This window comes from Canis aureus, chromosome 7 (assembly GCF_053574225.1).
Source record: "Canis aureus isolate CA01 chromosome 7, VMU_Caureus_v.1.0, whole genome shotgun sequence".
Classification (NCBI taxonomy): domain Eukaryota; kingdom Metazoa; phylum Chordata; class Mammalia; order Carnivora; family Canidae; genus Canis; species Canis aureus.
Window position 1 is genome coordinate 17,838,955 of NC_135617.1, and position 26,649 is coordinate 17,865,603.

A 26,649-nucleotide genomic window follows, 5' to 3' on the forward strand; every position below is an offset into this window, starting at 1 on the left:
CTGTTATGTTATTACTCTTTGTTATAGTCAAGAATCAGAGCTCTCACCATAGCTGAAATTCTTTTGGAATAATAAAACCTTCTTACATCTATGCAAATTATTACCATTTCTAACCACATGTGCACACACACACATATACACAATTTCCTCTAAGTTCAAAACATAACTCATTATTAATAAATTCTGGATAAATATATAATATAAAATATCTAACGAATATAGTCTTTCAATAGTTCATTGAATTACCCTTTTTACAAAAAGTTACTCTATAAGCATGTTATATTTAAAGGATTCCATAGCAGATATTTGTTGGTTTTTATTGTCTGGATCGCTCTCCCCTCTTCTGATAATAATGCCCCAATTTCCTATTGAGATACCACCTTCCTCCTCCTGTGTGCAATCTTTGGGATTGTAGAGAATGATATTTCCTTCTTTCCTAACCAGTGTTGGGCAGATGATCCAGATCATTTAAACTCTGTCTCTGGGGCTTGGAAACTTGAATGAAAAGGTCTGGAGGGAAAAATTTTGGAGCTGATTAATCACAGTGGGGTTCCTTTATGAGACAATTATGTAAACTCTATTACCTGCATCCAAGGAGCTGCTTGGGATCCTCCCTGCCTGGGTTTGGTTCTTCAGATATTCCTTCAGCTATAAGAGCTACTCCATAAACTTGCAATCATTTTTCTTTTTGTCTATGTTAATTATAATTGTTTTTATTACTTGAAACAAACAAATCCAAGCAAACATCCACAACAAAACAAATCCTAACCAAGTAATAAGCAAGCAAACAAAAACCCAACTAATTATTTTATCTCTTTTTTCTTCCTATAGGTTATGAATTACATACCTTGAATCTTTCAAAATATGCCCATGATTATATGTATTAAAAAACTGTATATAAATTCTCAAAACAGCAAACACATCTCTTCCTTTTATGTTAAGCCATAGACTTCATCCAGAATTTAGGTCTTGGCTGGTAGGTGGTATCTGCAAAAGTCTTCTGAATACTACCCTGAATGTTCATACCCTGAATGTTCATAATTTGAATTGCCCAGGTTTATTTAATTTTGGGGTTGTTTTTGGTATTATTTTATTTTGCTTTTACTTCTTCCTGTGACTTTTATGCTAAGATCCTTTACAAGAATAAAAATGTCTTATACTCTCAATACTTGATACCAAATTATATTCTGCCTCAAGGTACTGTAAAACTTTACATATTCATTTCTTCATTCTCAAAGATTCTCTTGACACTTCACATTCCACTGAACCTTTCTCATGGGCATTCCTGCTCTGACTTCCCACAATTCTCCCCATTACATTCTGAGCCAGATGCCTTCTGTCTTTGGGAGAGATGCCATTTACTTTTTGGCAAGAAGACACTAGCTGATCTCTGGAATGCTATCAAATTCTTGTTTGTGAACCTTTCTCAAAGACCTTTGGGTATTATCTCCAGTATTTCCAAGGGTGAGTCTCTTTTATTTCCTCCAAACACTGGAGAGGCTGTTACCAAAATATGCCAGTTTTTTTTTTTTTTTTTGCCACTTATGCTTTTCCAGAATATTCCTCAGAACGCACCCTAGCGCATATTAGGATTCCCTGACTTATTTCTGCAGTGGTTTGATCTTTAGGGATATTACCACTAAAATACTAAAAAAAAGTCTTTCCTTTTTTCCCCTTTTCATTTTTGTCTCACATTTGTTTCCTTTGGTGTGCCAACTGACTCTTTTCCTGCATTGCAAGCGTCTTCATCTTGAACAGTTTCTACATTCACTGTCTTTGAAATTTCTTTCCAACTCAGAGATTAACCTTTTATAGTTTGATCTTTTACCTGCTTTTTTCTCTTTCTACTCATAATCACTAGTTCTCAATCACTGTCTTTACTCATTTTAGAAGCTTTATTTACTTGCTTTAGCTGCAGTGAGAGCAACAAGATCTGACACTGAGCCCAAGCGTAACTTGGCTCGTGTGCTACCTTCCCAGAGGGAATACCACAGGCAGGGCCGGGGTGCTCTTTGGCAGCTTCCTAGAACATGCTTTCTGGCGTTCCTTGAGGCCAATATTCTTTCATAATTTGGCCATCAGCATCAGTGCTTTCTATTATTATTGTCAGGTTGTAGCCCATATCAGCCAGCCAATGAAGGTCAAGGGAGCCTTAAAAAAAATAAAAACCTCTCATTTTGAGTTGATATATTACTTCCATTCCCAATCCTAAAGATGAGAATTTTTTCCTTCCAGATGACAAAGTAGAGTAATTAACCCAGGAGCTTTTTCCTGACATCTCCCTGTCCTTCAAATCTATATCCTACCTAGTACCAATTATGCCTCCTAAATATTCCTTAGATTAGCTGACTTCTTTCTACTTCACTGAGTCCAAAATCTATCACCTCTTGTCTAGATGGCTGACCTTCCTTTCTCAGTGGTACATCTGGCACTCACGTTTGATCCATTCAATTGATTTCACGATGCAGTAGACTGGTGGTTCTAAAAATGTGGTCCCCAGGCCAGCAGCAACAGCATCAGCATTGCCTGGGATCTTGTTAGAAATGTGATTCTCCCTCCTGACCTAGATATAAGGAATCAGAAACTGGACTGCAGCCCAGCAATCCATTTTAAAAAGTCTTCTAAGTGATTCTGAAATACAAAAGGTTCAAGAATCCCTGAGGTGGAGTCTTCTTTTCAAATCACGGACCACACTGCTTAGGTACTTCAATGAATTTCAATTACTTTTAAGATAAAGAAAAAAAAGAAAGAAAGAAAGAAAGAAAGAAAGAAAGAAAGAAAGAAAGAAAGAAAGAAAAAGAAAGAAAGAGTCTTAATGTAGTTTAAACAGTCCCAGATGATGGGGATCTTGCCTCTGCCTCCAACCTCCGTGCATGTCAAAGTCCCTTCTGCATTCCCTGCGTGGCCATGGTTGGCCCTCTCGCAGTGATGGAGTCATTATACCAGCTCTTCCTTCTCCCTGAACCCATTTCCCTTCACTCTTTGTTGATTTCCCCTTTTCATTTTTCAGCTCTCCGCTCCACTGGCAGTTGCTTATGAAAGGATTCCTGACAACCTACCAACACCCACCCCTCTACACGCACACACTAAATCAAAGGCCCTGCATACAGGTCTCATAGTACTATCTGTCATTTTTACAAAACACTTACCATAGTAGCTAGTGTCCCTATGTTTGTATATTTGATTAGTGTTGTTGCTTCTGTTTGACTATACCTAGGCTCATATGATAGACATTGGGTGTTTTCTTCAGTCCCTAGTGTCTAGTCAGACCCGGTATATCCTTGCTTTCAATGAATGTTTTTTTGAGTGACCAAATAGTTAACAATTATCAAGCATTTGTAATGTTCTAGGCACCAGGCTAAGATTTTTATATAGATTTTATCATTTCATTTTCAGGAAAAACTTATTTCTTTTTGATCATTTAAAAAAGAAATATATATCACTTTCTACATGCCAAGCATGATTCTAAGCACTTAACAAATATTAATTCTCTTAAATCCATAATGACCAGATAAAATACACACTATAATTATATTCATTTTATAGATGAGGAAACTGATGCCCATCTATTTGTCTCATGCCGTACAGTAAGTGATAAATCAAGATGTGGACACTAGTGGCTTGACTCCAAAATGTGTTGTTCTAAAAATACATGTTAAGAATTGAGAATTCCAGGTTACAATTGCAAAGATTTCTGCGAATTATAGGATTTAGGATTTATTTTATAATATATACTGCTCTGAAGTCATATGCTCATTAGAATAAACTAGATCACCAACACTTCATCTCCACTCTTATTCTGGAAATTAATGGCCAGAACCAGAAAACTAGGAGTTTTAGATAATTCTTCTGTCCCCAAGAGAGTGCAGAGGGATGACTCAGAGCAGGGAGGAGTCTAGCTTTGTTTTATGATTAGGCTGTTTATAAAGCAATTCCAGGAATATAAAGAATAATTGACACCCAGGCCACCCTGATAGTTGTATTTCTGATAGCCACATTCTCCTTCAGGTGAATTCCTTATGTGCTGCTTTGTTGAGTCAGCTTTGAAAATTAACTAACCTCAAAGAGCCAGGTTGCCTAAAAACAATAAAGGTAGAGAAAAAGAATTATTTCAATAAAAATTTCAGTTATATCCCAGTGTTTGTGCACATAATGTCATCAGTTAACATTTTTAAAAGGATTTATAAGTATTTAACCATTACTTCAGATAGAATAAATAATTTCTTTTCTGTAAGTTTTACGTTACAAATTCCCTGTTTCCCAGCAGGCTACTACATAAGGTCCTATGCTTTTAATGATCATATTATGATTGTTTGACCTTCATCAGTCTTACTACCAATTATCTCTTCAAAGTGTCCTTCAATTGCTTTTATAAAAGGCCCTGGGAGAGAGTTTCATATGGACGAAACCTGTCTGGCAGCAACAGTCCCCACCAACAGACTTGGCTCATCCTTCCTCATTTGGCTAGTCTGAGAATTCAGTCAATGTGGTCTCCCTTCTGCTCCTACCACCGAATATGTAGACCTAGAATCTCAAACCTAGCTATCCCCTGACCTCTAACCCTCTGGGTACCAGAATTTCTGGGTTCCTAATACATCTGGAAGACTGACTATTTGAATCAAACTCTGTCACTGACTCTAGCAGCTTTGAATATATCAATACACTCACAATATCTTTCCCAGAACATTTCCCTTAATTTCTGGTCTTCTATCAGCTATCTAACTGGAGAGGGTTTAGTGCAGTTTACAAGGCAAGGAAATAAATCCATGAGAAACAAACTGCTTTATGTTCCTTGGTTCTTTCCTACATGCTTTCTCTAACCCTAAAATTCTTGCTTTTCAAATTGCAAAAACAAAAATGAAAATAAAAACAACACACCATCATGTGCATCAAAAGATGTTAATAGATACTAAGAAGATTGCTATAATAAAAGAATATATCTACCTATAGAGGCAAACCTTGTATTAGATGGGGCATTGCCATGACAACAGTTTCTGGATCAGATTTTACAGGCTGATCATCTTTTGAACTCATGGGAAACTAATTAGCACTGGCTTTACTGGGATTAAATAAAAATACATCACTGTAGTTAATAAGAAGCTTCTGAAACTTCAAGTTAAATCTACAATAAGAGAATAGGTCAGTAAGAACTAAAATAGCAAGGATAAACTACTAAGAAATCAACAGCCTAAGAAACACTATGATTAAAGTGTAGCTAAAGTGATCTGTAGGAAAGAAGCAAGTTTAATCAACTTGCCTCTGAGTAATCTGAAAATGTGATTAAGATACTTAACAAAGATGATATTATTAGAAGAAAGGTAGAAAGGAGGAATTCAGAAGTGAAAAAAAAAAAGAATAAGGGTGCCTGGGTGGCTCAATTGGTTAAGTGTCTGCCTTTGGCTCAGGTCATGATTCTAGGGTTCTGGGAGTCCCATGTTGTGCTCCCTGTTCAGTGGGAAGCCTGCTTCTCCCTCTTCCTCTGTTCCTTCTCCTCACTCTTGCTCTCTCTGTCCCTCAAGCAAATAAATAAACTTGTTTAAAAAAATGCAAGAGTGAAAAACTCTTGAATTTAAGATATAAATGCTCCAATCCTTGGTGGGAGGGGTGGGGGTGGCAGGGAGGACTTCCATTGAATCACCATTCCTCAGCTGGCCCCATTAGCTTCTTTCTCCATAGCCTGAATGAAACCTTCTCAGGGGTCATCTAGCATTCCTATTCTGATTTCATTCCTAATAAATAATCTTTAATATTCAGTTCACCAAGTAGTTGAATACTCAGAATAAAGCACCATATTTGGTGAACATAGTAGAGAAAATGAAAAGAAAATACATCAACAGAGAATAGCCTTATGTTCTCTCCTCCTACCACATTGGAAAAGACAAGTGTCCCATCATTGAAAGTTGATTCCTCCTCATTAATTCTGGAATCTAAATAAGTTATGTGACCTCATTCCATTTATTATCCCTGATTTTTTTCCTAATCTTCATTTTCTCTGTCTCTAATGGTTGCTTTTCATTAGAATTTAAATATAACTACAGTTCTCTAGTCTTCTATTAAAGAACCTCAACCCCCCAAAACACTGCTCCTCTGTTTTCTTTACTCTTCACAAATAGCCACATCATTCATACACCACCTCCCTAAGCTTCTGACTAGAAATCATTATTTATTCCTTCAACTCCCTTACCCAACATCTAGTCAATTATTACACTTATTGAAATGCTGTAGTATTTATTAAATCTCACTCACCTTCTCTATCTACTGTTACTTCATTGTTTAAGACTGCCTCACTTATTTTCTGGATTATTACAATGAACCACTAACTGTTATCACTGATATGGTCTTATTTTCTTCCAATTCATAGTAAATGCTGTGACTTTTTTTTTTCATTTTTCTTTAAATTTCTCTCATTCGAAAATGTTTTATTTTAAAACAATATTGGGGAGGAAGGTTAAGCAGCTAGCCTGTGATCCCTCCTGATTACCAGGGAGATGCTCCTGGGGAGTGGGAGGTTAAGAAGGCAGGTAACCTGGTTCAATGTCCTTGTAAACAATGATAACTTGACCTCCAGGCCACCAGACTAATCACATTTATTGGAAGGGAGATTTGTTATCTATGAAATACTTTGAGGAAGATATTCTTGGTTGAGGATTGCTTATTGTAAACAAACCTAAACTTGGATGGATTTATGAGGCATGGCTCCCTAGAGAGTGTCACATAAACTATACAACTCTTTTAAGTATAAAATAAAGATGTAAAAAAAAATAAATAAATAAAAAAAAATAAAAATAAAGATGTTTTACTATTTAAATGTTCCCTACTCTGTGAGGTGACATTGGGGGCTTCTATTATTCTAGACCATAGACCAGATATGATGCAAAAAGGAGGGCTTATGGAGATTACTAGGATATTTCCTGACTGATTGCATTCTTAAAATATTGATAGTTTGATACTAGGCACAATCTCTGATAAAAATGAGTTTCATATGGTGTCTGATTCTTTGTATTAGCTTAATGTTTACTATACAATTTTGAAGATACACAAACATGATAAATGGAAGCAGTCTATAAAGCAATTCACAGAAATAGTAACAATATCTTGTGTGTCTTTCTTTTTCTCTTTATTGCAGAGATCTATTTAATTATTATTCACCTCTTTAGTTTAAATTATCAAGTGTATGCTATGTTTTTACACAATAGTGAGAACTAATAGATTTAAATAATTTTTTCTCCTGCTTTTTAAATTTTTTAACCTAACTTTAAGTTGTGAGTGTTTGCTCATATCACCAAGAAAAAAGTTGATTTTTCTTGTGGGAGGGGTGGGGGCGGTGAGGAGCAGAGGAAGAGGAAGAGAATCTTAAACAGGCTCCAAGCTTAATGGGAGCCCCATGGGGTTCAACCGAGTGCTTGACCGGGGGAGGGGGGTTATGAGGGGAGGAGGCTCGATCATGACCTGAGCCAAAAAGAGTTGGATGCTTAACTCACTAAGCTACTCAGGAGCCCTGAAAAAAACTTGATTTTTTTTTCCTAAAGGTTTTATTTATTTATTCATAGGGACACACACAGAGAGAGAGGCAGAGACACAGTAAGGAGCCTGACTTGGGACTTGATCCCGGGTCCCGAGATCACACGCTGGACTAAAATGGCGCTAAACCACTGAGCCACCCAGGCTGCCCAAAAAACCTGGTTTTTAATGGCTGGATAAGCTTTCTACATCTGAATATATGTTAATTTATTCACTATTTACTTATTATTGGTCATAAATACTTTTTTTCACTCTTTTCTAATACAAATATTACTACAATATGCAATTTATACAGTGAATCTATTACTATTTTTCTGATTATCTGCTTAGGATTAATTTATAGACAGAGGAAAATGGGATAAAAGAGTATGAATAATTTCAAAGCCATATATCATTTAAAAAGACATAAGAACACACATATTTCCTAAAAAAGTAGAGTTCTTATTAGAATATAGCTATATGTGCTTATTTTGCATTTGATAAGGAATATATAATTTGTTAAATTTTCATTTAATTCACTTTTCTCTGATGACTAGTGATGTAAGCTTATATTTTTTGGCTACTCATATTTATGTCAAAAGGATTGTGGATTTATCTGTTTTCCAAGTTGCTTTTACTGTGTAACTTGTTAACTTGGAAGAATTTTTAAAAAAAAAGATTTTCTTTATTTATTTGAGAGAGAGAGACCACATGAGTGGGGGTGGGGGGTGGGGGGAGGAGCAATGGGAGAGGGAGAGGCAGACTCTTTGCTGAGCAGGGAGTCCAAAGAGCCTGAGATCATGACCTAAGCTGAAAGTAGAGGTTCAATGGACTGAGCCACCCAGAAGCCCCTAAATTGGAAGAATTTTTATCATTTATATGTTTCAATGACAATATATTTTCAATTTCATATTTCAAAGTTTTTGGTAGATTGTCTTTTGATTTCCCTTTGGCATTTTTAATACACAAAGTTATTAAATTTTATGTAGTCAAATATATATCTCTTTCCTCCTTTGCTTCTCTTTGTATTTATACTTAGAAAGTGTTTCAAAACTAAAGATTAGTCAAGTCAATATGCTATTCTAGGTTTTAATTGCACATGGTTTTATATTAGAATTTATAATTCTTTGGGATTATCTTCATACTTGATACATGGTAAGGAACAAGTGAATATATTTTTCAAATACCCAGCTAATCATTCCCAATGATATTTATTGCATAATCTTTCCTCTGCACATTCCTTTATTATAGTTTATTTATCAAACAATTTCATGGGATGTCTGGGTGGCTCAGTCAGTTAAGTATCTGACTTGATTTCTGCTAGGTCGTGATCTCAGGATTGAAAGATTGAGCTTGCTATCAGGCTCCCTACTGGGTGTGGAGCCCACTTGAGATTCTCTCTCTCTTTCTGCCCCCTCCCATTACTTCCATGTCTCTTCTTCTCTTAAAAAAAAAAATTCAGGTCCGGTATATGTCTAAGTTTATCTCAAAGGTATCTATTCCTTTCTGTTCATCTATCTGTTGATTGCAGTGTTGTAGCATGTTTTAAATTGTTTTTATTAGTTTCCCCACTTAGAATTATTTTCTTCAATTGTATATCACTTGTTTATTCTTTGATATAACATTAGAATTATTTTTGTCAAGTACATCCTAAAAAACGTATGACTAGTCTTTTGAAGAAATATTTCATTATGTTTATTTAAAGTAATTGAAACAGTGGCATACCAAAAGTATTTATTTTTCTCAGTGAAAATGAACTCTGCTGTTGTATTAAAATCGTTCTGATCCCAGAGTAAAATTTGATGGTGTCTTACATATATAAAATATTCATTTTTTCTGAGATATTTCATGTTTTTATTGTCTTCCGCTATTGTGTAAAGCATCTTTCTTCCCTCTCTTCTGGCCTGATTATGTCTGAAATAGATCAAAACTAATGATTTTGCATTTTTATATTTTATTGAAACACTTTACAGAACTCCTATTAACTTAAAAAATTTGTGTTGATTTTATTGAGTCTTTAAGATACATATGCATAGCCTTTGTAAATAATGTTTTTCTTAACAATTTTTAATAGGTAAAATATGTTTTTGTGGCTTAGAATTTTTGGAATATTATTAAATAGAAATTATGATTGGCATCTTTTGCACATTTCTACTTGTAAGAACTCTCTCACTTCTGGTCATGTATCAGAATATTATTTTTTTAAAGATTTATTTATTTATTTGAGAAAGAGAGAATGAGAGAGAGAGAGTGAGAGAAAACACGTGTGTGCAATGTGGGAGTGTGGGGAGGGACAGAGGAAGGGAATCTTTAAGCTGACTCCCTGCTGTGCAGAGCCCAACACTGGGCTCCATCTCAGGACCCTGAAATCATGATCTGAGGCAAAACCAAGAGTCTGGACACTCCACTGGATAAGCCATCCAGGCATTCCAAGATACTATTTATACGTTAAGGAAGTTGCTTTCTCCTACACTTGATTTTTTTCCCTTGTTTTTTCCCTAAAAAGTTAGATGAAATAATGCAAAGCATTGCACAATTCCTAACAAGTTGTAAATGTAAAACAAATGTTAAACAATGTCATTTATTTATTTTATGGAGCACATCGTATTATTGATAAGGTTGTAACATTAGGAATATCTTTTTTGATTTGAAACCAAGTGGTTCTGACCCTTGTCTTTTTTATATTATTGTACTATATTACATTGATAACATTTCCAATTTCTTTTATTCATGTATTTGATTTTTTTATATGACTTGAGTTAATTCTGGTCATTTGTATTTTCCCAGAATTGCCCATGGCATCAAGATTTTCAAATATATTAACATCTCATTGCATAAGGTACTTTATAAAACATAACAGTAGCCGAGGGGGAATAGTAACTGCCTCTGATTTTTTTCTTCTGTAACTTCCCTGGATCTAGTTTTATTCACTTATCCTTAAAGGAATTAGATGCAACATTACCTCCTGTTATGGACTAAAAGTTCATATCCTCCCCAAATCTATATTTCAAAGCCTTAATCCCTAGTGTTTTAGGAGATGAAGCCTCTAAGGAATTCATTACAGTTAAATGAGGACATAAGGGTGGGACTCTGAACTGATAGGATTAGTGTCCTTAGAAGGGACATCAGAGACCTGGCTCTTTCCCCCTGCCACTGCAAATCCACTAGGTCATGTGAGGACACAGCCAGAAGGTGGCCTTCTGCAACCCATGGGGAGAGCTCTCACCAGACACTACCCTGCTGACACCTTACTCGTGTAATGCCAGCCTCCAGATTTGTGAGAAAATAGATTTCTGCTGTTTTAGCCACCCAGTGTGTGGTATTTTATTATAGCAGTTCTAGTGGACTAATAATGTACTTCCTCATCAAAGTCTTACACATTTCCATAGCCCTCTTTCTGTGAATGTCTGTCGCAGCTCTTATTGTATTGCTCAATAAATACTTCTTGTATAAAGGAAATCAACAAAATGTCATATCCCTCTTCCTGATGAATGAACTTACCATTCAATTACCTGTGTGTATATGTTAATGGGACTGATTATCTCTAGGTATAGTGACTGAACCATTTTTTCTGGGCATGAAAAGCACAGGCACAAATCTGAAAGTCTTCCCTTTTGGCATCCAAGCCACCAGCAGATCTTCTTCAATGTTATCCATTTGTCTCTCTCCCAACTTAAAATAGTCCACATGTAGTAGTTACAAACATAACAACTCATTCACTCACACTGTGTTCATCAGATGCAAACTTGTTTTTTTACTTTGATGCTATGTGAAATAAGTACTAGGTTTTATTTTTAAAAAATATTGGGGCACCTGGGTGGCTCAGTCGGTTAAGCTTCTGCCTTCGGCTCAGGTCATGATCCCAGGGTCCTGGGATAGAGCCCCACATCGGGCTCCCTGTTCAGCGGGGAGTCTGCTTCTCCCTCTGCTCTGTTGCTCCCCCTCCTTGTGTTCTCTTGCTCTCTCTCTGTCAAATAAATAAATACAATCTTAAAAAATAAATAAAAATAAAAAATATGAAAAAGAGGAGCATCGACTGGCTTCTGGACTATGCGGAATGACACATGGCACATTGTTTTATAACTGAGAACACCTGCTCTGGACACTGAGTGCCTGATTTTCAATCCAGAATCTACACTTGGCTCTCTATGAAACTGTCAGGCAACATCTTCAATCTCTCCATGTCTTAGTTATTCATCTGAAAAATAAGAATACTTACCTGCCAGATTTGTGCATGTAAGATTAATTGATACATGTAAATTACCTGGAACAGTCCTTGGCACATAGCAAGTGTTCCAGAATTAGCAGCTGTGATATTTGCTACACATACGTGTATATGTGTATACGTGTATACGTGTATATGGCTTCAGAAGTATCTTTCATTACTGAATATGAAATTGCCACAGTGGCAGTAGCAGTCAGAAACTTCATACTTCCACTGAGAGAGTTGGAGGAGACTTTTTTTTACATGGAATAACCTAGTCAACCACTCAGCAACCAGTCACTTCTCAGAAAAAGCAAAATGCTATTTTGCAGCAGTGTGAATGTGTCACTACTTGTCATTGGCCACAATGCAAAAGGCAATTTGCTCCATTTTAATTTGATTTTGTTCCATCTTTTAGAGTAATTACTGGACAATTATTTTGTCATAAACTGTATGCTCAATGGGCAAATCTGGCTCCATGAGATTAAGAAACTCATTTTCTCTGATGTGCTTTGCCCCTCTTTGACCTTCAATTTCTGAAAACATATTTTTCAGGTGTTCTCTTTGGGAGTAAGTGATTTTTCAATCATTTTCATTTTTAATTTTCATTTTTCTTGTGTATTGAAATTCCATTATTTTTCTACAGCCAGCAAACTAACTCAAACTTTTGTATATAACAAATGATCATTAAATATTTTTGAAATTTCTATGCTTATGACACAGTGTTATAAATGGGTGTTATAGCAAATATATGTAAGCTCCCTTAAAGAACTCAAAAGCCAGAAAAACAAGTAGCAAAATAAGACAACAATCCCTAGGTTTTACAGAAGCATGAACCAAATTTATTTTGAGATTCTATTATAGTTACCTAACACAGTTTCAGGTACATGGGAGGCATAAATATCTTCTAAATGTGTAAGTGAATAAATAAATGACAGAATGGATGTTTAAGCAAATTTTTAAGAACTTATGGCTTTTTCTTTCTTTGGAGAGGAAAGAACAAATTTTCTTTGGTTATATGCATTATGAGATGATGATACTCAACCTTCCAATATCTGGAAATTTCCAACCATAACAATTTCAATGCTTTTAAGAAAGTTGTTTTCTGCTCCTTATGGTATGAAAGAAGACTCATGCTTTAGAAATCCCAAAGTTAGGGAAACTGTAAAAGTTTTGTTTTGGTATATAGCAACTCTGTGAAATCTAAATATAAATGAGATCCTTAAAGCAAAAAAATATATATAATGTTTAAATATGATTCCATGAATTGCTGACAAAAGACCTTGATGTGAAGCAAACATAAGCACAGTTCAAAAGCTAAATCATCTGCTTTGAGAAGCAGTGAGAAGAGAGATTGATGCTTGTTTACTTTTTATTATACTAAATGATTAACATACTGATAGGGCTAGGAAACCCTTAGATATTATAGTTCATATTCTTTCCATTTATGTTTCAGTTTAATAATAAATTGAATGAGAAATTGAGATTCATAAATAATTATTTCTAAAAACGATGGCATTACTCAAGGCTTGGAGTTAGTCTCCTAAATTAATGATTGTCAGGTGGTTGACAGTGGAAATATTTGCAAGACTTACATTGACTAAAGATGAAGAGATTTGTGAGCATTTATGTTTCAGGCAATAGAAAATAATTAGGAAACAATTTTTAGCTGGGTGGCATCCTTGTGATAATCTAATTTGACAGTCTCAATTTATGGCTTGATAGAGTTATGAAATAGATATGTAAAAGTCAAATTATCACTAATACTACATATTTAGTGACACAATAGGAATTTTAAGCCACATATTTGACTTCTAGTTCAAGGCTTCCCATAATACAATGTCTCTTCTCTTCATGAGATGAGGAACCTGTGATAGTAAGAATTCAAAATGAAAAATAGCCCCAAATCACATGAATTGGATTAAAACTAAAATAACTCGAATAGAAATGTAAATTGAAAAGAGAAGTCTTGCCTGGGTATTGAATGGAACCAGCAGCTTGTCTTGGTCATGCTGGTACACATTCTTTTACTGCTTTCTCCTTCAGGACACTGCATTGTGTCCTAGACACCTGAAGCCAGGGAGATTGGGTAGCAAGGGGACCCAAGCCAAATGGTAGTGTAGGTGGACACAGAAGTTTGTTCTTGTTAAAGATTTCTTTATTTATTTGAGAGAGGGAGAGAAAGAGCTCCTGCGTGTACAAACAGGGGGAAGGGCAGAGGGAGAGGGAAAGAATCCCAAGCAGACTTTGCAGTAGAGGATGGAACCTGGCAGGGGGCCTCCACTGGGGGCTTAGTCTCACTACCCTGAGATCATGACCTGAGCTGAAACCAAGAGTTGGAGGTTTAATGGACTGAGCCACTCAGGCGTCCTAGAAGTTTGTTCTGAAGTCTGATACTCTTTAAGTCCTTTTAAAAATGGGAGGATCCCTCACCCTGACCCATATTATAAGCAAACAAAGGCTGCCTATCAAGAATTGCTTCTGCTCTGGGCAAAGATTTCTGTCTAAATATTTCTTATGGGTGTGGTTGTAAGAAGAGAGTATTTATATATTTATCAAAGATTCTATTATTTGAGGGAGAGAGTGTGCATGTGTATGAGAGAGAGAGAGCGTGAGCACAGGAGCAGGGGGAGGGGCAGAAACAGAAGCAGACTTCCTGCTGAGCAGGGAACCTAGTTGAGGGGGGAGGAGCTTGATCCCAAGACCCTGGGATCATGACCAGAGTTGAGAGCAGATGCTTAACCAAGCACCCCTAAGAGTTACTCTCTAAGTGTTACTCTCTGTCGCACTATGGCAGATTCTACACTGAGGATTTTATTTTACACTATCCATAAGATAGGAATAATTTTAATATTTACCTTATAGGGTGGTTTTGAGAATTATTATTATTATTTTATATATTTTATTTATTTATTCACGAGAGACACAGAGAGAGGCAGAGACATAGGCAGAGGGAGAAGCAGGCTTTCTGCAGGTTGCCTGATGCAGGACTCCATCAGAGGATGCCGAGATCACGACCGGAGCTAAAGGGAGATGCTCAACCACTGAGCCACCCAGGTGTTCCTAGGATGGTTTTGAGAATTAAATGAGATCATTGAGTGTTTAGAAACTGCCTGCCAGGCAGACAGGACTAGATGAAAGAGCCGTTACTATCATTGTCTCATTTAATCCCAATGATTTTAAGCAATGGCTGAGAATTCTTGAATTTGTTAAAATGGTTGGAACCGATATTTGGTGGCTTTAGGGCCAGAAATCAGACACATGCTCTTCACCATTAGGTTTCTGCATCTTTCAGGAACTGCGGTTGAATGTGAACAGGGAGTGGATCGGAGACAGGTGTAACCTCCTGTTCTTTTATGCACTAGCTTTGAAAACTTTAGCATATCCTCTGAATTGTGGTTTTTTCATCTCTAAACGGGAATAACAACACCTAGGATTGCTGTGAAGATATAGAAGGTAACATGTAACAGACTAATGGTTTGAAAACTATGTACACATTTTCCTGTTTGGACTTTGAATGCATGCCCTTTATCTGAGGCTAGCCTATCCTGGGGTGAAGAGGAGTGGGTAAGTTAGGATACATTGGAGCCAAAATAAAAAGGGAAAGGAGAATGTAATTTTCAGCTTCTGACATATAGTATAAGATGCGAGCTCACTTACTATTTTGAGAGAAGATTTTTCAAATGCCTTTATTCCCTTTTTTAAAATACCAAGATCTAAGACTGAGGGGTGCTCTCTGGACCTTGGTCTGAGTAGGAAGTGCCAGACAAATTAGTGTAATATTAAAAACAGAGGGAGGTAGGAAGACCTCTTAAAAGCCATAGGGGCCTGAGTGGCCAGCCACGCCAGACCCCGGCAAGGTTACAGCGCCAAAGAAGCTGGGGGGAACCCAGAGCAGGCACAGCAACTCTGAGTGTCCTTACTGGGAAGTCCCAGATCACAGTTCTTCTAGCCTCAAACGTAAACCAGGAGAGCAGACCAGAAGCAGGTAGACAAAAAGCATGCATCTGAGGTTGGAAGATGTCAGACTGGAAGACGGTTTCCTTCTTTCTCTTGGCCTTTATATGAGGTTTGAGAAAAGCAGATGAAAGAAGAGAATACTTGAGAGAATAAAAAATTTAAAATGACCAAAGGGTGGGGGATACCTGAGTGGCTCAATTGGTGAAGCGTATGCCTTCAGCTCAGGTCATGATCCCAGGGTCCTGGGATCGAGCCCCACATCAGGGTCCCTGCTCAGTGAAGAGTCTGCTTCTCCCTTTCCCTCTGTCCCCTGCCCTCCCACCCTCCCACCCCATCTTGTTCCCTCATGCTCTCTCTCTCTCTCAAATAAAATAAAATCTTAAAAAAAAAAAAATGACCAAAATGGACCGTTTCACTCAAGGGCTGGCAAACTATATGCCCAGTGGCCAACTCTAGTCATAGCCATAGCCTATTTTTGTAAATAAAATTTTACTGGAAAACAGACACACCCATCCATAAGTATCATCAATGGCTACTTTTGTGCAACAATGACAGAACTGAGCAGCAGAGGCAGAGATCCTTTGGCCCACAAAGCCCAAAATACTTACTATTTGGCCCTCTACAGAAATATGCAACTTCCTAGTTTAAAGCATCAGGTACAACTTGTTTTAACAAATAGTGTGCATTAATTTATTTTTCTTAATATTTGATGGCTCAGGTAAAAAGACCAAGTAGCTTTAAGCTACTTTATTGCTTTCTTTTTACTGCTAGTTAAATCTTTACTGCCAGTTAAATCTACATGAAACTGCACGCCCAAGACACGTATGTAAATAACCATCACTGCCAGCCACAGAGTCCATGACTGAGCTTATGTTAAGTTTTCTCTGCTTCTTTCAAAGTGACCATATTTCTTAGCAGGCAACATAGTATTTGGAATGTACTTAGCTGAGACAGAAGGTGAGAGTGAGGCAGAGAAGAAATGAAAATACAGCCCCTCACCTCTCCTTAATAGAGGCAGAGCTGAATGTGCGAGCTGAGAAGGTGATGGGCCTTGGCCTTGGAGAGGCACCTTTTTTTTTTTTCTCATTGATGAGCTCCAAGATTTATCTCCTAAACTATAGCCTTAGGGAAGTGGGAGCCAAAAGGACTTTCCTTTAGCTTTAAATAGTTCCTAAAAGAGTCTTGATATACTGGCTGAGACATTTTCTCAAAATCCAGTTCTTAGGAAAATGTCCTGCAAACTAGCTAACACTTAATTGTTAAGGCACAGCAACACAACTGAATTAGTCCCCTGAAGTATCTCGTGTGAGACACGGAAACATTTTGGAGTCAACTACCCCTCTGGAATAGAGGAACACTTTAAACTGTCTTACAAGGAAAAAGAAAGAAAGAAGAAAAGAAAGAAAGAAAGAAAGAAAGAAAGAAAGAAAGAAAGAAAGAAAGAAAGAAAGAAAGAAGAAAGAAAGAAAGAAGAGCAGGTGTATAAAACGGTTTGCATTCAATTTCAAGGAGCTTTTGTTTCGGATGTTTCCTAAATAATTTGTTCAGGACTTCAGAAGTCCATATATAGAAGTCTTTGAATTTCCTATTATTCACACATTATTTTCTGTGAATGCTTCTTATCTTCCCCATTCATTTTCATCTTTTTCAAATTTTTTAACTTAGCCATACTTCCTGTGTTCACTCTACCATTTTTTTCCCCCTGGTGTCAAATAAAGGCATAATGATAAAAGGGGAAAAATAAGATTATAATATGTATATCTTGTTAATATGTAGTGGTCAGCCTTGTTTAACCTCTGCCTCTCAGTAATTTTATACTTAAGTGGTGAAACAGGACTGTTCCATTTCAATAGCCTTCTCCAGTGGAGAAGCTTTTTTAGGTATAATTTGCATCTTTCTTGTAATTTGCAACCATTTACTGTGATTCTGTCTCCATGTAGATGGAAAACATCTGGTCAACCTTTTTACAGAGCTTTTTATATTCTTGAAACCAGTTATTAACAACCCTCAGCTATCTTTTCTTTAATAGCAATCTAAGTTGCTTTAACATCTCTTCATAATAACTTGCTGCTCCTTGTGTACAAAACTGATCGCTAGGACACAATCTGAGTTGTTTCTGGAGTGGTGAAGAGTTTGCACTTACCCAATCACATCTCCTTTACTTCAACCCCTAATGTGTGGCTTGTACACCTTTAAAGTGGGCAGAGTTGTGGTCTATGACTTCAAAAGCAAGTGAGAGATTTATTGGGGCCACAGGATGCCATACTTTCTGCCTCAACCACAGGAGGAAATCCCTCATTTAAGAAGTTCTAAGAATATTCCTTGTGTTTTCTTTTTTTTTTTTTCCTTGTGTTTTCCTCAGTCTTGATTCACAGAATAAAATCTCACATTTCTCTTTAGAAAAACTACACAACAATCCAAACAAATAAATTATTAACTATTTTGTTATGCAAATGATTTTTAAAAGACATTTTAAATGACAACAATGTGGCAATCACACTTATTTAAAAACTCAAAACTCTTAATGCCATCAGATGATAGATCTCATTAAATAGTATTAAAGAAAACAAAAGAAAATCTGTAGGATTTACATGTTAAATTATCATATTGTAAGTATAAAAGACCAGGTGTTCTATCTTGACAAATTCATAACTTTACAAGGCAGATGCAAAAGTATTTTATCACGTAAAATATTCATCATTTTTTTTCTTTTGTTTTTATTGAATAGATTTTAAATAAGCAAGAATTTAGTCAAGGAAGCCTCTAGTGAACACACAGACTTTGAGAGAAGGACAAGTCCCATCTCCCACCAAGAGAGAGGTAAGAACATGTGGTTATATGTGGTAGACTCATCAATTCATTCAATAAATATGATCTGTTCCTAACTTATCTTGAGGGTTACTCAAGTTGCTGTTGATACAACAGCTAAGGAAGATAGACAAGATTTCTTCTCTCATGCAGCTAACATTTTAGTGGGGGAATGGCAGACAATACAATAAAGACAAGTAAATGAGACAGTATCAATGAAAACAAGTTGTTTGAAGAAAATAAAATTCAGTACTACAGAATGACTAGTGCCTACATAAGTCAAGGGATATCTATTATATCTATATCTAGATATCTATATCTATTATTATCTTGAATGACAAGTGGGATCCAGCTCCTCAGTGATCCGGAGAAAAAGCAACATAGAGAAACTACAGGAAATAGAAAGATGCCCTTGTGCCTGGACAGAATGCTGTGTGCTTTGTGAAACTGTTCATGTAATCTTCCTCACAACGAATGCGTTTCCTGTCCCTCTCCATCAATCCAAATTCAAATCTCCCATTTTCTACAAGTCCTCCCTCAATTCCATAAAACCATCTATTTTGACTCCAGCTCTTAAAATATCTTTTAAAAAATATTTCAGTGGTACTGGGAAACTTCATCCCTAATGATAGATTATGTAAATATTTGTGGGTGACTCTCATGTTCTCAGAGTACATAGTTATCTCTTCAATAATGAGAATTGTGTTTCTATTTATTTTGTCCTCCATAGTGACAATTCTACTGACAAGTGATAGTGATAAAATAAGAATCTTGAGCCTTCTTGATATCTACCAAGACTTGCCACTTGACCTTGAAATTATGATTTACTCCTTAAATTATCAACCTCTAACAAGTTTTTTATAAAAAGAAAAGAGGAATGCTTCTGGGTAATTACCACAGTATCTTGCCTCAAACTGACAAAAGTGTGTTAAATAAGCATAAAGGAATTGAAGCTGTGCAGATTGGGTACATTTATTAACATATCCTAGAGAATTAATCCTTGCTTGGAGGACTTAAGCCTGATTCTTAGCTGCTAGTTGTCAGTTCTTAGCCTTAAACTTTCAATGATTGTCCAGTTTTTGTCCCCCCAGTAACAAGTGCCCTTTCTTTTTCTTTTTAAAAATTTTATTTATTTATTCATGAGAGAGACACACACAGAGAGGCACAGACACAGGCAGAGGGAGAAGCAGGCTCCATGCAGCAAGCCTGATGCGCGTGGGACTCAATCCCGGGTCTCCAGGATCACGCTCTGGACTGAAGGGGCGCTAAACCGCTGAGCCACCCAGGCTGCCCCTCTACTCAACATTGTTAAATTCTAGACTTTCTGGTTTGCATCCAAACAATGGAATAACATGAATATCTTTGAAAAACTGAACAATGACTCTAAGTTCACTACACTATGTTACAGCTGATCTTTAAGATCCTGTGAAAAGTTATGAACTTTCAGAAGTTTAAGCAGTACCCTTTCTACTACAACTCTTCAGTTTAATATTTATTTTGTTCTTTATTTGTTTAAATATTTTTATTGATTTATGAGATACACACAAAGAGAGACAGAGACACAGGCAGAGGGAGAAGCAGGCTCGCTGTAGGGAGCCCGATGTGGGACTGGATCCTAGGACCCCAGGACCATGATCTGAGCCAAAGGCAGACGCTCAACCACTGAGCCATCCAGGCATCCCTTATTTTGTTCTTTAAACTACTCTTAAATATCCTAATATTTCAGGAAGTAAATGGCTATAGGACATCATTTTTGTAAATGCAGAAACGTCAATGTCTTCACGTTTGGTAGCAATCTCTAAACACTGATAATACTATGCAGAAACCCACACTGTTGAAACTCTAATTTTCAAGAATGAGGGCAAAAGAATACAGGGGTTGCAGTTAATAAACTGAGAACAGTTGGAGGAGTATGTGACTCTTGATCTAGAGGTCCTGAGTTTGAGTCCTGTGTTGGGTGCAGAGATTACTTAAATAAATAAAACTTTAAAAGCAACGACAACTGATACAGTGTTTTCCAAACGTAGAGACCAAATAATGAGTTGAAATTGTTTTCCAACCCATGCACAATCAGGAACAAACATTTTGACAGTAACAGAATGCATATAAAAATGCATATGGTGGCAAATGGTGGAATCCCCAGGAAAAACAGGAAAGGAAATCATTTGTTCTAGTTAGCTCACACTGATGATTTGAAGAGCTATTTTCTGCCTTTAGAATTGTCAAATGATACTCAACCAAAAATGGTCCTAAGTATCAGAAAAATTCTTTATTCTGTTAGATGTTTCAGGATCTCATGATGGTGTTTCAGGTCACTTGCTTGATTTAAGGGTTGGAGTGAATGGAATTAAACCAAGAATGAGCATCCCTTGAGTTAATGGGAGGGGGACAGCATTTTGCTGCATGGGCCCTCTTAAAAGCTGATATTTGGATTTTTAAAGTATTTAGTGTTAAAGATATCTCTATTTTGTTTTATCTGGCTCCAGAAAAGTAAGAGTCATGCAACTGAGATAAAATCACACTGAGAAACAGAGAAGGCCATCTCCATGCTTCCCTCTACTACCTGTGGTAGATACAACCCAACAGTGCCTTTTCCTGGGTCACATACCAACCATTTACTGCCTAGAGACTTCTCTGACACACTCTTGTGTGTGTGTGTGTGTGTGTGTGTGTGTGTGTGTAACATTCTTGGGAACCCGCAAAGCATTCAGAAGTGCTGGGCAGTTAATATGTGAGGAGTCAGCATTGTCCAAATGAGGACAGGAACTGATGGATAAATGCTTTTGTCTCTCATCCCCTAGGCGCACAGCTCTGACACATTTCATAAGGCTCTTCAGAATGTGCCAGAGCCATGGGCTTGAGTACCAGTCACCTGTTTGGTGGCCACCTTGATAATGCATCCTGAAATAAGCTTCTGTGTCTTTCCTCTTTCATTTGTCCTGTTCTGTGTTCCTGTTTCGTAAGATTAGATGTTCTTCAGAATTATGAGTAATCAAGTCTTTGTCTCAGGGTATGCTTTCAGGGGACTGAAATTAAAACAGTGGGAATTTGGGGGAAGGAAGAAGAAAAAGAGCAGGAGAGAATGAACCATGTATGGTCCCCCAAACAGTGGACAGTTAATTGATTTATATGCTAAATCAAGGCTTTGGGTAACACAGAGAAGGTGAGAGAGTTTTACAAACAATTAGAATTGTCTCTGAGTTTCTACTTGACTCAGAGCACAATCCCCATATGTCCCATTCTCCAGGGTTTCAAATGTGTTATCTGAATGGAGAGCTAGAAAAATATATTTCCTTCTAATCCCAGGACAGTAGCTCTCTGTCATTATTACATACTTTATGGACTTTTATTAACTTACAACAGGAACCGTAGGAAAACCATTATCGTCAACACATAAGGCAATGATTCTAAGTGACAGTAATATTAGTTTCTTACATTATTCCTATTTGATAGTATATCTCTGTAGGTTTGTGTGTGTATAAGAGAGAAAGAGGTTTTGCTTCATTTTAACTTCATTTAACTAGTTCATTGACTATTCTTTTTTAAAGGAAAAAAAAAGACAGTTTGATTTTGATACAGTGTAGTTCATGATCCTAACATTTTAAAACGTGGGTTGTTTTCAGTTTATGATTGTTATAAATCCCTGTTGTTGACATTAAATCTTATTTATAACCTATTTTAAACGTCTGCCAGAGGCATTCTTAGGTTTCTGCATTTATCAAATAACACATTTAATTCTCATGAATCACAATATCAATTCAACCTACTGTGCACACTGTAAACTACTTATACTCAATTTTTATGAAACTTAGCATCTCCATAAGATTTGAGTGGAAACTCATTTTCCTGCGTTATTTCACATCAATGACTTATAAATAAGAGAAAGCTTAAAATGGCAAAGTGACTTTGAGCTTCTTGAGATGTTATTTATGCACATACATTTCCTCCTCTGATCAAAGCTTTTATCCTTGTTCTTTGAAATATTATATTTCTAATTTCATTAGACATTTCAAAACACATCAGAGTGCAAGCATTTTTCAGTATCTAATTTAGTTGAAACTGCAAATGAGTCCTATTTGTTTTCAGGGATGGTTTTATTTCATTAAGTCAGAATTGGTTGTTTTATAATTACATGTGGAAATAAATAGCCTTTTCACAGGCTAATGGAAAAAATCACTCACTCAACTTTATTCCAAATTTATTTGGCTGGCAGAATTTCAAGTAACCTCTCACTTATCTTTTAAATATATTTTTTTTAAGATTTCATTGACTTATTCATGAGAGAGAGAGAGAGGCAGTGACACAGGCAGACGGAGAAGCAGGCTCCATGCAGGGAGCCCGACATGGGACTTGATCCCGGGTCTCTAGGATCACGCCCTGGGCTGCAGGCAGATGCTAAACCACTGAACCACCCGGGCTGCCCCACTTATCTTTACCATAAGAAATTTATTTCTCTTTCTCAACATAATAAAAAATGTGAATTAAAATTGTCTCATATCAGTTAAAATCATAAAATTTCTTTTTTTTAAAGATTTTATTTATTTATGAGAGCCACAGAGAGAGAGAGAGGCAGAGACACAGTCAGAGGGAGAAGCAGCTTCCATGCAGGGAGCCCGACCCCAGGACCTTGGAACCACGACCTGAGCCAAAGGCAGATGCTTAACCACTGAGCAACCTGGGTGCCCCCCTCCCCAATCATAAAATCTCTTAAAGAATGAAGGAGAAAGGAGGTTTGAACATGAGAGGAAAAAGGTTTATTTATAATGCCTACTCATTTCAAAATAGTTCTTCAATTTAAAAAAATCTAAAGAGAGAAATAAATTATCTAAATTTAAAATGCTTATATACTTTTTTCATAAATAAAACTTTTCTCTGAAAGATAAAAGTCAAATACCCACCATTTGCTTCAACGTGGATGGAACTGGAGGGTATTATGCTGAGTGAAATGAGTCAATCGGAGAAGGACAAACATTATATGGTCTCATTCATTTGGGGAATATAGATAATAGTAAAAGGGAATAGAAGGGAAGGGAGAAGAAATGGGTAGGAAATATCAGAAACGGAGACAGAACATGAAGACTCCTAACTCTGGGAAACGAACTAGGGGTGGTGGAAGGGGAGGAGGGCAGGGGGTGGGGGTGAATGGGTGACGGGCACTGAGGGGGGCACTTGACGGGATGAGCACTGGGTGTTATTCTGCATGTTGGCAAATTGAACCCAATAAAAAATAAATTTATTATTTAAAAAAAAGTCAATTTCTAACTTTCTAAGAGCTATGATTTGTTCCCTTTAACTTGCATTTATTGAGTACTCACTATGTGGTCATTCTATACTGAGTATTTATTTGGTAGTATTTCTTTGCATCCTTGAATAACCCCTACCTCTATGATAAAGGGATTATTTTGCCATACATAACTGGCGGTAAATTTAAAACGCAACTAAGGGGATCCCTGGGTGACTCCAGAGTTTAGCACCTGCATTTGGCTCAGAGCCTGATCCTGGAGACCCGGGATTGAATCCCATGTCAGGCTCCCTGCATGGAGCCTGCTTCTCTCTCTGCCTGTGTCTCTCTGCCTCTCTCTCTCTCTCTGTGTCTCTCATGAATAAATAAATAAAATCTTTTTAAAAACCCCAAATAACTACTTCCAGTATATAGAGGAGAAAATTCGAATGTCTCAGCTATCTATTTAACCAAGTATCTGGAGAAGTTTCAACTCTTTTTGAGAAAAAAATACTGGTTTTGCCTAGAGTCACCCTTTTTAGTAGAAGTCTGGATAAAAGTAGGCAGCCCTGGTGTAAGGGCCAAAGTAATTCTTATTCTTAAAAGCAACAATTCTAATGGGCACATAAATCAGATCTCCTCTCTTTCTTAAAATATTTTAATGGCTTGCAAATACACTAATTAAAAACAAGGAAAAAAAAAGCTTCTTGTCCTAAGTGTGAGATTTGGTCACTGTCATTTTCTCACTCTCATTTCATACTAATCTCCCTTTCATACCACACTTCAGCCACACTGGTCTCCTCACTATTCCTTGTATATGTCAAGTTATTGTCTTCCTAACAGCTTTGTACTTCCCAGAATATTCTCTCCACTCCTCAGAGGGTTTGCTTCTCATTCTTCAGGTCATGATTTAGATGCCACTTTTACACAACTACATTGACACTGTCTAACTCCTATCTCCAGAGACTCGCTTATATTTTTCTATTTATTTACTTCATAGGAGTTACTACCATCTTGTTTATTAATTTTGTTTACTTGTTGATTATCCATTTTCTTTGAGTAAAATGTGAACGTTGTGAATGATGCACTTTGTATTATTTCTTTAGTATCTCTAGCATAAATATTTGCATATTAATGGAGCATCTATTATTGATGATCTTTGCTAGAAATGGAACGATCGTTATGTGATGTTCTTAAAAATGCTACTAAATAAGATCCTTTACTAATTAAAAAACTCTTCAGATGAGTCCCTTGAGAACTTGAGAGCCACAACTTTAAAACTTCTTATCTCTCACTACTAACTTCCCCGTGATAAAGAGCTCACGAGTCACATCTTCAAAACTGTCAACAACCACATTGACCAAAAGTATTCTACCAACAATCATGTGAGGCAACATAACATGGTGGTCAGCATCAATGGCTCTGAGATAAAGTCAGATAGCTCCATCATTTATCAATAGCATGATCCTGGACAAGTTACTTACACTCTAAGAGTTGGATTTCTCATCTGTAAAGCATGGAAAATAAGAGCGCCTCAAAGCACTTCTGTCAGGATTAAATGAAACAACATATGTATAGAAGTGAAAGCCAACAGGTTTTTGCCACTTCTATTCAGACATAGTAGCATCCACACCATTATAGCCTTCCTGCCTGTCGCCATAAGTGAACTTTATTCTCATTAAAGTCAATCTCCTGATTTGACAGTAAACCCTATCACCTTTCGCCTAACCAAGAATATTGAGGCCCTTTCTTTCATTATCATTCATTTTTTACTTTCTATAGCATTATTTCCATCATAAGGCAAAGAAGTTTCCCATCTTAAAACAAGTAATCAAACTTCTCTTGACTCTACTTCTTGCCAGCCACTGCTCCATTCTTGTATCTCATCTTGTAGTAATACTCGCCAAACGAGTTGTCTACATATTTACTTTCTTCACTGTTTCTGCTTGTGTTCCTGTTAAGTACATTGTGCTTAGGCATCTTCTCTTGCTACTTCTTGAAATTCTTCCATTTGTTAAACTCAATGAAAAAATCTCAGTCATCATCTTAACTTTTACTTACAAGCAATATTTTATATAATTGCTTTCTTCCTCCAGCAAAAAGTTTTAACTCTTGGATTAAATTACCATGCTTCCCTAGTTTTCTTTCTTCTTTATTAGTCATGTCTTCTCTGCTCCTTTCTTGGCTACACCCATTCTTCCCAAGCACTCAAAATTCAAGTGTTCCAGAGCTTAGTATCTGGTTCTTATAGGCTCTTTCGTTTCACAAATATGTGTAAATTACTAAATGTGTATATCTAGACCAGACCTCACGCCTGAATTCTAAGTTACTTGAAGCTGCCTATGTGGTCATTCCATCTGGATAACCCACAGTATTGGAAGCACATTGAGTTTAACAATGAAATCATGACCTTCTACCAAGCCTGTTCCATCTGTTGCCCTTCCCATCTTACTTGATGGTAACCTCCTTCTTTTACTTGCTCAAGCTATAACTTTGTAGTATTTGAGGGATCTCACTCTCTTCTCTCACACATATATCCCATTCAGAAGGAAATCCTGCTGGCTCTACCTCTAACTTAAATATAGAATTCATTACTTCTTTCCATTTTTAAGGATACTTTTAAGTGAAGTCATTGTCATTTTTCTTCTGAAATATTGAAATAGTCCCTTCTTCTTGCTTATATTTCTATGCTCCTTATAGAGTCCCAGAAGCCAGAGGTTTAAATTGTAAGTCAGATCATTTCACTCTTGGGCAGCTTCCAGATGGATGAACACATGCAGGTACTGGGAGAGTAGTGTACTCAGTGAGAACACAGAAGCTCCAAGCTTTTTCCCACATACCTTGCCCTATGCATCTCCTCTCATCTGCATCTTTTATCATATCCTTTATCATATAATAAACTGGTAAACATAAGTAAGTGTTTCTTTGAATTTTGTGAGCTATTCTAGCAAACGAT

The 26,649-nt window shown here is 36.7% G+C and overlaps 1 protein-coding gene across 4 annotated transcripts in view; it reads right to left on the bottom strand.

The window, feature by feature from the left end:
* Positions 1-26,649, bottom strand: part of FUT9 (fucosyltransferase 9) — a 122,091-nt gene that overhangs the window by 18,613 nt on the left and 76,829 nt on the right. Inside the window, exon 1 of one of the 4 annotated variants that reach the window (XM_077903037.1) lies at positions 11,314-11,461. The exons of the other annotated variants lie outside the window; for them this stretch is intronic. Coding sequence (XP_077759163.1) covers positions 11,314-11,389 — 76 coding nt within the window. The 5' untranslated portion in view covers positions 11,390-11,461. Of the gene's footprint in view, positions 1-11,313; positions 11,462-26,649 lie in introns of those variants that run through there. 4 annotated transcript variants of the gene reach the window in all.